The sequence below is a fragment of the Antedon mediterranea genome, chromosome 9, assembly GCF_964355755.1.
Source record: "Antedon mediterranea chromosome 9, ecAntMedi1.1, whole genome shotgun sequence".
Taxonomy (NCBI): domain Eukaryota; kingdom Metazoa; phylum Echinodermata; class Crinoidea; order Comatulida; family Antedonidae; genus Antedon; species Antedon mediterranea.
Genome location: NC_092678.1, coordinates 25,036,811 through 25,049,834, shown reverse-complemented (window position 1 = coordinate 25,049,834; position 13,024 = coordinate 25,036,811). Strand labels below are relative to the sequence as shown.

At 32.9% G+C, this 13,024-nt stretch overlaps 1 protein-coding gene across 6 annotated transcripts in view; it reads left to right on the top strand.

Moving 5' to 3' along the window:
- Nucleotides 1-6,295, top strand: part of LOC140059391 (uncharacterized) — a 54,200-nt gene extending 47,905 nt beyond the window's left edge. For all 6 annotated transcript variants that reach the window (XM_072105277.1, XM_072105283.1, XM_072105282.1 and 3 more), the window contains 21 exons: nt 22-80; nt 330-345; nt 431-568; nt 715-773; nt 942-957; nt 1,097-1,234; nt 1,589-1,647; nt 1,762-1,777; nt 2,038-2,175; nt 2,317-2,375; nt 2,605-2,626; nt 2,809-2,946; nt 3,501-3,559; nt 3,726-3,750; nt 4,026-4,160; nt 4,528-4,580; nt 4,675-4,729; nt 4,920-5,057; nt 5,461-5,519; nt 5,763-5,969; nt 6,056-6,295. In XM_072105277.1, the coding sequence (XP_071961378.1) occupies nt 22-80; nt 330-345; nt 431-568; nt 715-773; nt 942-957; nt 1,097-1,234; nt 1,589-1,647; nt 1,762-1,777; nt 2,038-2,175; nt 2,317-2,375; nt 2,605-2,626; nt 2,809-2,946; nt 3,501-3,559; nt 3,726-3,750; nt 4,026-4,160; nt 4,528-4,580; nt 4,675-4,729; nt 4,920-5,057; nt 5,461-5,519; nt 5,763-5,969; nt 6,056-6,078 (1,612 nt within the window). In that variant the 3' untranslated portion in view covers nt 6,079-6,295. The remainder of the gene's footprint in view (nt 1-21; nt 81-329; nt 346-430; nt 569-714; nt 774-941; nt 958-1,096; nt 1,235-1,588; nt 1,648-1,761; nt 1,778-2,037; nt 2,176-2,316; nt 2,376-2,604; nt 2,627-2,808; nt 2,947-3,500; nt 3,560-3,725; nt 3,751-4,025; nt 4,161-4,527; nt 4,581-4,674; nt 4,730-4,919; nt 5,058-5,460; nt 5,520-5,762; nt 5,970-6,055) is intronic.
- The last annotated feature ends 6,729 nt before the right edge of the window (nt 6,296-13,024 follow it).

Below are 13,024 nucleotides of genomic sequence, written 5' to 3'. Positions count from 1 at the left end.
AATTGATAATTTGTTTTAAAGGTGTTACTGTGTTGATGAAATTACTGGTGACCCAACGGGGCTGACTTATCCTGAGTGTGGTAAGAATTAATGTTGATTTTAAAGTTATAAAATTTGATAATTATAAAAACCATAGATGCTCTGATTATGTTTAAATAACATAGTATAAAACTGACTCCAAATAACGAGAGGCCAGCCATGATTCAATGTTTTGATCTTGATAATGGCTGGCCTCTCGTTATTTGATAATTATAGATTTAATTGTTTATGTTTTATGTTTTTCTTTTAAATAACAATCTACAACAGTTTTTTTTATTTTTTTATTTCAGAACCAGAACAACAAACGTGAGTGTTATAATAGCTTAAGTTAAGTTTTGTTGACTTTTAGGAATGAATTATACATTTATTATTTTATTTTTATGTAATCTAGATGTGCTGAGGAGGCTGCAGCCATTAACAAGGATTTAGATGACGCTATAAAAAGAGGAACAATCATTGCTGACCTAACGCCGCCAGCGTGTACCCCAGATGGTAACTACGCTCTTGCACAATGCTACGCATTAATTGGGTAAGAAAAAATGATTAATTTATTTAAACGAACAAAAATTCCACCAGAAGACTTATACATGCAATTAAACTGTTATAATTTTAAAGAAAGCAAAACATCTTAACTAAAGATACAGACTATATAGAATATGTAATTTGTTTTTAAAGGTGTTACTGTGTTGATGCAATTACTGGTGACCAAACAGGGCTCACTTATCCTGAATGTGGTAACAATTATTTATAAATTATTTATAAATTATGAATTATTTATAAATTTTAAATTTACGTAACTCAATAATGTAATGTAAATTATAAATGTATTTTTTTGTTTAATCCATAAACATTTTTTAAATAAAATAAATGTAAATCAAACATTTTTTTTGTTTTTATTTCAGGTACAGAACAACAAACGTAAGTATTATAAGTTGTTCCAATTTCATTCAGTATGACGACTTTTACAAACTCATTTATTTTATGTTATGTTCTAATATTTAAATTTGATAGCAAATTTTAATAAATTAAAGATAATGTTTGAAAATATGTATAATAGATGTGCTGATAAGGCTGCTGCCATTAACAAGGAGTTGGATGACGCTAGAGAAAGGGGCGCCATCATCGCTGACCTAACGCCACCAGCGTGTACCCCAGATGGTAATTACGCTCTTGCACAATGCTACGCATTAATTGGGTAAGAAAAAATGATTCATTTATTTAAATACTGTTGACCAAAAATTCCACATGTCAATGTCATTGACTACCAGAAATCTAAGTCTGTCTGTACCATACTAACTGTATCCTTAGGCAAGATGCTATACTCTCATTGCCTCGTCCTTTGGATGGGACATGAAATTGTTAATCCTGTTTACATAGTGCATGTTAAAGAGTTTAGTACACTATTCGCACTATTTGTCCCGGTGTTCTGATCTAGTAGGCGCTGCACTGCTGGCTGCTATGGCTCCGTGGAGGGCCTAATCGGTTTCAAGTTAAGCTTTAGGACAAATATAAATACCTTTTTCCGTAACATATGTAATTTGTTTTAAAGGTGTTTCTGTGTTGACGCAATAACCGGTGAAAAAACCGGACTGACTTATCCTGAATGCGGTAAGAATTAATGATTAAGTCTAAATTTCTGTAATTTATAAATTTAATTGAATTATAAAGGTTTTTGCCTTTTTACAAATGTAAATTAAACAGTTTTTGTTTTTTATATTTCAGGTAGAGAACCACAAACGTGAGTATTGTAATTTGTTACAATGTACATCTTTCGAGACAAGTATGGGGTTACCCCAGTGTACTAGTACACACACTCAAGTCACTGTCACACACAGCCACTAATCATAACATAACTGAGCCCTCTGGGAGACCAGTCTTTGATTGAAGAAGCTATCCAGTAGAAATAATAAAAATAAATTATTTCACAATTTCAGTTAAGTTTAGTATTTATTTTGATGGAATATTGTTATAATAAAAACATGTATGTATGTATGATAGATGTGCTGATAGAGCAGCTGCCGTTAACAAGAGGTTAGACGACGCTATAAAAGCAGGGGAATTCATTGCCGATCTAGCGCCACCAAATTGTACCCCAGATGGCAACTACGTGCTTGTACAATGCCATCCATTAATTGGGTAAGAAATTGTTATTTAAATTCTGTCAGTCAAGAACCTGGACTCCCATGTCTCAAATTGACTACCAAATAATAAACTGTTTCCATTCTTTTAAAGAAAGTAAAAAATCCCAACTAAAAGATAAAACGTTTGTTTTTAAAGGTGTTACTGTGTTGATGCAATTACTGGTGACCAAACAGGGCTGACTTATCCAGAATGCGGTAACAATTAAAGATTTATTTTAAATTTATGTATCAATTTCTTTACTTTTTCAGGAATACATTTTAACTACTATCAGCACATTTTCTAAATCTAATTTTATAAACTGTTCTTCTGTTTTTGTTGAGAATGTCTGTTAGTTTAATATGCGAGCAAAGATGTTGATAATCATGCCTTCAAACAGCAATTTCTTTTATTATTTTTCAAATATTAATTTTCTTTATTTTTCAGGGATTGTTACCCCAGAAACAACGTAAGTATGTTTCAAATGCGCCGAATTACTGTAGTAATGCAATATATATATAACAAATTGACTGTAACCTGAGCAGAAATGTCGCCAGACTTTTAAGCGGAGAGGCAGTAATGATTGATGATGACAAAAATCAAACAAATAATTTGACAGTCTCCAATAAAATCTTTAAATTATTTATTTAGGTGTTTACAGGTGGTTGCATCCATTAATGAGCAGATAGAGGACGCTGAGGAAGCTGGTAGATCTACTGAGGATTTAGTGGCACCACAATGTACCCAAGATGGTACCTTTAAGCTTCTTCAGTGTATACCTAAACAGGGGTATGTAAATTAAAGTGTTTAATCTAATAAAAGGAATCCGCTTCATTTCTTATGTTACTGCCCTAATTATAATACACAAAGAGATATTCTACTTGTAAGCGCTAACTCAATTATTGAGGATATCTTAGCCAAGGATTTTTCTTTAACATTTAATTTTACATTTTTAAGTGAAATTTTTATTTTTGGTTCCGATCTTCTTTCGAATTGTGAAAATGCTTTATTATTTTATTTTGTACAACAATTTCTTGTTAATTCTAGAAGATTTAATTGATGTTTCTGTTAGTTGTTTTAAAATGTTGTATTTGTTAATCTGAGGCGCCTTGAAGCTAAGATGGTTCCATCTTGTAAGGCGCCTCTGTGTAATATACTGAATAAAAAAAAAAAAAAAAAAAAAATAAGAGAACAAATAATTTTTCTACTTAAATATTCTCTGGAAGTTTTACTGATTTAACTAATTTTAACACACCGTATCACATACATATAGAAAATTTGATTAACAATTAGATTTTAGTTCATTATGCGATTATTATACTATTGCTACTCTTCTCCTTCAGATGTTTCTGTGTGAATCCTGAAACGGGAATAAACTCTGGTTTCACAGCCCCGGATTGTGGTAAGATATAGTTTTAACAATTACCGTGTTCACTATACTGTATTACTAGTATACTTGCTCTTAGCATAAAATACTATCCACTTTTTTTACTTGTAATCTATTTTCTCATTTTAAAAACATTCGTTTTAGTTTGTTTAAAATTAACTAATGCATTCATTTTTTTCAGTGAGTTACGAGGTTCCTGAAGTAACGTGAGTATTTAAAATTGTCATTTACCGTTTATACTATATATACTACACCCCACCCAATATTTTACACAATGGAAAGAAAATGATTTAATAAGCTTTTGAGGGTTAAAAACTTGCATTATGTTAGAACCCCAATGGAAATAAGTTTTTTTAATTAAACTTTTTTGGGTTTCCCCAGTTAATATCGTTTTCTTGAAGTTTTTTTAATTGTCTGTAAAATAAAATGTAACTAGCTGGTCATACACAACATTAGTTGGGTTTTGATATTTTTGTAACAGCTGTATACAGAAGAGAGAGTTTATTGAGCAACAGAAGGCAGAAGCCATTTCACAGGGAAGTCCAGCACCCAACATTGTACCTCTGACCTGCTCCGAAGATGGCTTGTACAGAGAAGTGCAGTGTCATAATTCTAAGTAATTACACAATAATCTTTAATTAAAGCTTAATTTGTAAGTAAGCTATACATTATATAGTATTATAATTTGAGAATTAGTCAATATCAAATTTGATAAAGGGATAATATAAGAGATATGCATGATTTGGGTGGGTGTGAAGTTATATAATTGGGAACAATTTCATATTATGTAGTACTTTGCGAGCAACCATGTGTTGGGGCTGTCAAGGGAACCAGTCACACCTTCCTGTGTAATTCCTGTACTATATCAATAAACCAAAAGTTCATAAAAGTAATTTATGTTTATTATGATACGTTTTGTCAACCAAGAATGGTCACAAGCACTAAAATATATTATATTAAATTAAACTACCATTGTCTTTCAGCTGTTTTTTGGTGGATGTAAATAATGGAAACTTTATCAGAAATATTGAAATTGGTAAGCATACCTTTTTTTACATACAATCTTATTTTTATGCCATATACTTCCTTAAATTATTGAATTTGTTTTTGCATGTTTTTTTGTTTTTTAGAAGCAACTGAACGTACACCAACAACCGAGAGGGCGCCACCTGTTGGCCAAGGAAGGTAAGCCGTGATTACCAAGTGCAATAATCCACCATCGTGGAGTTTAAACTGCTATAGCATTAATAATGATAATATCCTGGATTTATATAGCGCCTAATGTTGTGAAACCTCTAAGCGCTGAACATTATTACCCCAGTCATTTTTTGCATAAAACACGTATGGAAATAATAATGTATGTTTATTTTGACAGCTGTTCTAGGGAAGCAGCCGAAGTTCACGCCCAGCTCGCTGAAGCTGCACAACAAGGCGCTTTCATTGCGGATTTGAACCCGCCAGACTGTACCGACGATGGCAATTACAATCCTATACAATGCAACTACCCAATTCCGTAAGTATATATTTATATTATATTATATTTATTTATAAATCCAAAGACAAATTACTGAAAATAATGACAATGCTGTGGGTATCAGTGGCTGGATCTCAATGAAGATACAAAATAAAATAAGCACTGAAAATGACAATGCTGTGGGTATCAGTGGCTGGATCTCAATGGAGATACAAAATAAAATAAGCACTGAAAAATGACAATGCTGTGGGTATCAGTGGCTGGATTTCAATGGAGATACAAAATAAAGTAAGCAGACAAGCGCTGCCCGAGTATTTACATTTATTTATTCAAGTATCCACAAATCACAGTGAAGTGAAAGTATAGTTCTAGTTAGTTCGTACTGATTTTATCATTAATTATGTTATATATTATATAATTCTGTATTTTATTTGTTTTATAGATGCCACTGTGCAGATATATACACAGGAGATCCAAACTTTTACCTAATGCCAGCTTGTGGTAAGTAATATCAAAACATCTGCGAGAACATTTTTCTCATCTTTGTAATTTTTGGTTCATCTTACAAATGTGTCACTCACTCACTCTTTGTTGCTCACAGTACAACAACCCAATGACATGGAGTTGTACAATAGAAATGAGATCAAATTCATTGTTATTCACAATAAGTATCATTTATATGGAATTGTTATTCTAAAATAATGTGATCAATCAATCAATAAACATCCTTTTTCAATTTTACAGATACTCCGAGTGAGTGTGGTGCAGTACGTCAAATATCCATAGACGCCAACGAGGATTTTATTCCCAAATGTGACTTTGACGGGACGTTCCTGGCGTATCAGTGCAAAGGCTCAATATGCTGGTGTGCCACAGCCGATGGCGCTCCAATCGATGGAACTACACACCGATCAGGAGAATCGCAAAATTGTAATTTACAAAGACGAAAGGGTAAGACTCATTTTTAGATAAAAAGTTTACTAAATTTCAAGTATTTGTGTTCAAATTGATTGAAAGTTTCCATTTTTTTTTCTCAGCTTCTGAAATATTACACGGCTAATGATGACTGGTAGGAGTTGCGATTCGCAATACAAGATCATTTGTATGCAGCATATATAATATGTGTTAATTGTATTAGGTCAGATTGAATACTGTAAATTATGTTTAAATATCATGACCAATTTTATATTATTGCGACATAATGTGGTTTGCAGATAGTACACCCAAGAATAATGGAATATTGTCGTTTTCTTTAGATAAGTAAATGATAAATGCCATACAAATAGTAGCTTATTACTGAAACAGACTCATGTATCGATGTTGGAACAGTGATGTTTTTTCATTATTTACTTATTTGTACTGTAATAGTTTTATATTAAGAATGTTAGCTGGTTTTGCAGACATTTACAATAACATACCTCCATTTATAATTTAATTTGAATATATAAATTAACTCTTTTTGTTTTGCTGCATTGTAATTAAATTGTAAGCATTCCAAAATATCAGTACGGTACAATCTTGTTTTTATTTGTTATTAAATACTTTTGGATACAATATCTTATGTAGTGTTTTTGTTATTCAACTCATTCCGCACTCACTAACTAGATGGAACCATTTTGGTATTAATATTATTCCTCCATGGTCACATGCAGCTACATTTCTTTTCTACTACCAGTTCACTATGTGCGACGGTTATATTCAAACGAGGTTCTGCGCAGTACAGTAAAGAAAGATGACAGGACCTATGGAATCACATAGTGACAGTGGCATGGCAACAGATAATGGCATGGCAACATATAATGGCATGGCAACTCTATTAACGGACATAACCATTCTCTTTTAAGTCGATAACCTCAAATTGAATACGCTAATTCATATTATACAAGCTTTTGACGCCTTCGGATCACATTATCAACAAATTAAACTCCAGTTGTAAAATTTGTATAATTTATTTTCTACTATCAAACATCTATTCTAAGTCTATGACAATTGATGGGTACCTCGTCTTGAAGTAGCAAGGATGTTCGTCCACTCGGCCAGTAAATTTGAGCATTTGAAAAAGAAAAAGAAAAAAGTATTATTAAACAATATTCATTACATTATAATTCGACAACATGAACAAAACTGCCATTGCCCACGTCTGTTCCAAAACGGTATGCTTTGGTTAACCAGGGTCAACCACGAGAAGGTGTGGGTTGGCTTATTGGGTAGAGAGGCTATTACACCCCTGACAAGGGGCTATTACACCCTGACAAGGGGCTATTACACCCCTGACAAGGGGCTATTACACCCCTGACAAGGGGCTATTACACCCCTGACAAGGGGCTATTACACCCCTGACAAGGGGCTATTACACCCCCGACAAAACTCTCCTCAAATGTTTTGTTTTCAGGGGATGTGTTTTCGAGACGCTTCGTACCCATGTGACCCTGAACATTTAACGGACACAAGTATGTTATGCCATATTAGCTAATATGCGCTTTTTAAAAAATCTAAATAATTACAAACGATGCACGACAACCGGCAATTATTTTATGTTAAACGCCTACATAAATTCCTGTCATTTGATTGGACGATTGTGGGTCGCATGGCGTGCAATAGTACGCCCCATTAAACATTCATTATTTGTATATTAATGATCGATAGAGTTCATAAGGCCTGATATTTACCGGTAGGCCGAATATGATTTATTTCTAAAATATAAGTAATTAAAATCGAGTAAATTATTTATCTTAACGTTGTAAGATTTTTATCGAGTTTATGAAGGCCTAATGTTTACCGGTAGGCCGAAAATGATATATGTATGTTATCTTAAGGTTTTTTTTATCGAGTTTATGAAGGCCTAATGTTTACCGGTAGGCCGAAAATGATATATGTAGGCCTATGTTATCTTAAGGGGTTTTTTTTATCGAGTTTATAAGGCCTAATTGTTGCCCGTCCGTACGCCTCTCCTTAAATAGTTTATAAATCGATTTCACTCTAAATCGTCACAGATCCATTGACATTTCAAACGATATACGTTAACGTTCTTTGAATAATTTGGATCAACTTTATTAATTTATGCCAATTGAAATAAGTTTATTCTAAACAGATAATAGCTGAAATCGAGATAGATTCCTTGTACGATTGACAGTAGAACGATAACAGATAATAATAATAGTATAACAACAATAAGTAGAAGTTGAAAACAAAAAAGTAAATGAAATGATTAGTTGATGAAGTGTAATCGGTATCATACTAACTGCTTCATCTAAGTCTAATACTTACTTCGCTTATTTTAATTAATTGGTACCATTTACAGCGCACCTATCTACCAACTTACTACTAACTACAATCTACCAACTTACTTACAGACTTATCTACTGGCTAAGTTAATCCTGACTAGACTAAGGTCACTTAAGTAAAAACTAATATTAATTATAATACCGATTACACAGTGTTAGGTTAATGGTACAGAATGGTATACAAAGTACATATACACAGTAAGTATTCAACAAAGACATTTTAACATTTTTTTTTATAGATTGCATGATTCAACCGAAACAAACATTTTCAACTTTACCTGAGAATGGAGAATGGTGTTTCGTACACCTTGATTTATTCAGTTTTTGTTTAATGGTTGAATATTTATAATACGCACAGAAACAATCATTTGAAAAGAAATTATAGTCGCACATTTTGTAATTATCATTTAGTATCGCGTCAACATATATAAAATTCGCGTCGTACTGTTTGCGTCATCATTATAGAATTCGCGTCATACTGCTCGCGTCATCATTAATATACTATTATTTTGCGTCATCATTATAGAATTAGCGTATTACTATTTGCGTCATCATTAATATACTATTATTTTGCGTCATCATTATAGAATTCGCCTCACACTGCTCGCGTCATCATTATACTATTAGCCGTTAGCTTTTTAAAATCAACTAATAAAGCATAACATACTGAAAATAGAAATATCAAACGGATTACATAGAAGAGGAGTTCAAGGAAGAAGGAGAATAAAGGAAAAATAAATAAGAAAACCTTATCACCTTATCACATCATCACCCTATCACCTCATCACCTTTCCACCATCTAGCACAGTTTCTACGATCAACGGCATGCTTCGGTGATAAGTTTCGTATACAAGGATGGCCACTGAAAATATGTTAAAGTGTTTAAAAAAAATATCATTCAAAAAATATATAATATAATATATCATATTATACTAAAGTTATTTGCATCTCATTCATGGCCATGCGTATTACTAAAAACGTTTCTCTTCCAACAAGTTTATGTTACATAATTTAAATGTACAACGCTTTTGGTAATGGTTCATTCTAAAGCTTTGTTCTCACTATGACGTAACGCAAACGAGTTGACCAATGACAAGGGACAGTTCGAATAAATCCATCGTTTGTGATTGCTTTCCTTTACGTTGTGTTGCGTCTCTAGTGGGAACCAAGCATTAGAGCGCTATATCAAATGTGTAATAATCCATGGTCATCTTTGGTGGCAAGTTCAATTCGTCGACAACGAATATCTCTTGCTTATAATTTGGTGTCATTTATAAATTAAATATTATTTATACAGTATATCACCTACCCAATAATATAGTTTGGTTCTTGGGTATCATCCATCCTACAGTGTGCCAGTCACTACCATTTCTTACATCTTGACAACTTTATTTGAACATTAAATTACGTTTACATTGTAGTTAAGATACCGTTGAAATAAACAATTTCAGTTATGGTACAACAACATTTATTCAATATTCAATATTTTACAAAGTTTATGGGTTAAGATACACAGAAGCCAAAGTGGCTTGTCTTTGTAGTCCTAAGCATAAACATAAAACATATTATACGGACGCATTACATTAACAAAAATTGACATTTTGAGACAGAAAAAAAAACAAAAAAACAAAACAAAACAAAAACACAAACACAACAAAGTGATATTAAGCTAAATGTTTACAACCCCAATTTTGCAGTAGCAATAGTAGCTAGCAATATGTTTCAAATATCTTTTTAATATTGTACTTTAGCATAGGGAGTGAGGTCATGTGATTTTGTTCTAGGGTAGACTGGAGTTTATTCCAGTATGTTGGTCCTTCAATAAAAATTGATCTTTTATTAATTTCTAGTCTACTGTGTGGAATATATATCTTATTTGCGTTTCTTAATGTCTTTAAGCGATCAGTTTTAGGGTTTAAATCAATCAAGTTGTTTATAGGGATGGGACATTCCAATACGCTTGAGATTCAAACAGCCATTAAAAAAATTACACATTTAAAAATAGAAAATACAATGATAATCAACCAATTGGCTTCCATAATCAAATCCATGCAACAATTTTAAATATCAATCTGGTGGTTGGAATTATTTAGTATCTAATGATAGCTAATTCACCTGCAACATCAAGCGTATTGGAATGTCCTCTGTCGCGCATCATCCATCTTACAGTAAGAACGTAGAAGCTGTCTGCGGCACTAAAAGTAAATGCAAAGGGGTTTTATAACTTGAGAAATACGATATAACATTAGATTATACAACTAAAACCATTACCATAAGTCAGCCATAAGCTAATTCTTCTTTTTACCTCCTTCAATCCACAAGAACCATAAAGAACATGCGACAGCTCAGAGAGACACCGGACATCATCCATTCTAACCTCCTTGTCAAGATTCTCCTGAAACAAAAACAAATCTGTGAATGTGTTACAGACGTCTTTAAATTATCTCCACAGCCATAAGCTAATATTATTCTTTTATCTTCTTCCAAAGAATACACCAGATCAATCAACCACATGCTTTAGAACAATGTTATTGGCCAGATGCATCGTGGTTCCTGTAACAATGCAAACCAGAAAATGTAATTAAATAATGTTACAAAGTCTTTGAATAATTTCCACGTTCATAAGCTTATTTTTACCTCATCTTTGAGATTCCACAAGAACCATCAACCACATGAGTCAGACGACAACCACCATCCATGTTGCTGAGAGCTAGGTCCTTGGTAAAGTGCAACCTGTAACAAAACGAACAGACAATATAAATATAACGAAAAGGATCATTGGTGACGAAAAGTGCAACCATTTAATTACCTTCATCCTATACCAGTGTGTACAACCAGCCAACCAACTAACCATTGCTACTTGTCTGTAGGCTACAACCAACCATGGTGTCCGTTAGGATCTTGAGGTCTGCTGCGTCTAACAAGAAAAAAACAAATCAATAGTTAGGTTTTCACCAATTAAAACTAATGAGGATATGGTGTAGGAGTAGTGAATAGAGAGTCTTCCCAAAAAATGTACGCGTGCAATAAAGTACATAGTAAAATTGAAGGCATTTTCACTGTAGTACCCCACATTATTAGACCCGTTGCATTTTACGCAACCGCAACATTTTTTTTCATAGTCTTTGAATTTTAGTTGACTTCTGTAACCTTTCATGTTTTTATGTAATGTAAAACATAAATCATCTGCATACTTCGGTCCTGACGGCTCTACTTAAAAAAAAGAAAATACGACGAGAACAATGATAATGATATGGATGATGCGATTGGATACTCCACTATTCAGAAAACATACGCCGACGCGCGCGCAAGACGCCAAACGAACAACATGCGCACACACGTCATACGTTCGTCAGCACACGTCATGAAGGTTTATAAAACATTCAAGGTTCAGAAGTCAATTGCGATTCAAATTACTATTTTGAAGAAAAAAAATCAAATTAGTTTTGTACCGGCTATAAATTATTTTTTTTAAATATAATCAAATTCCCCTTTTAAGAATTGTTATTCTTCACTAAAGCTAGTATTATGTTTCCACAGTGATTTCATTAATTGGTAATTCTTCATGGAATTACTTAGAGAGGTAGGATATTGGGATGGGGAGGGAGAGTTACCCCTACAATAATTTACTTTAAATAAATTACGATACTTATCTTTTAATCACGTTGGACCATTGCAATTTGTACACAGCAGTGTTAAACCACTGACAGCCTGAAAGCATAAAATAAACTACCATATCTTGGCCTACAAGCCAGATAAATGCATTATTGGAGAGATACATGCAACAAGATTACTGGTTAATTCCATTCTTCTATGGCCAGACAATGACCTCGGCTATTAGTTTGTTGCATTTTGCCACATGTTCGATATTTTATGCAAATTAGGTTTATGCAAATTAGACAGCAGTATTATGCAAATTAGACAGCAGTATTATGCAAATTAGACATCAGTATTATGCAAATTAGACATCAGTATTTTGCAAATCAGACATCAGTATTATGCAAATCAGCCAGCAATATTACAAACCTTTTCATGAACAGTAACAAAAGCGGATATAAACAAAGAGAACATTGTTCCAAAAAAATCTCGTCTAACTTTAAATTTAGTGTTTCCGAGGACTGGAGGAGTTTTGAAGCTGGTTTATATGGTTTGGAACATTACCTAATAAACCAACCGCCACCACCACCAAAAAAGGAATGTAGAATTATTTTAACCAAATACCGAAGTACTGATTAATAATAACTCACATGTACCACTAGACCATGGAACCCGTATGTGGTTGATATCCAAAGTCACATAACGAGGCCTAATGAAAGAATTTAGTGAAGATGTTAATTGTTAGTGTACAAATGCGTCTAATACCGCCTTCCATTCATGTGGTAGACAGTTTACAAAAAATTACCCTATACCTGAAAAGTAAAAATGGTTATTTGTTTACAAAATGCGCTTACTGCTCGCCATACACGAGACAGTTTACAAACAGGAACTTAAACTACTTTTAGTGGGGTGTTCCCTTCCCTCCCAAACAAAGCTGAAATAAAAATATTTGGTTAATACAAACAACTTTTAATTAAATCAAATCATTTAAATGAGAATTTGTTATGTCTATGTTGTCGAGTGCATTTTATTTTTTGTATTTTATGTGTTGTATTTGATGTTTTCCATTTTATTTATTTATTTATTTTATTTGTTTATTTTGAATTTAAATGTTGAACAGAGGAC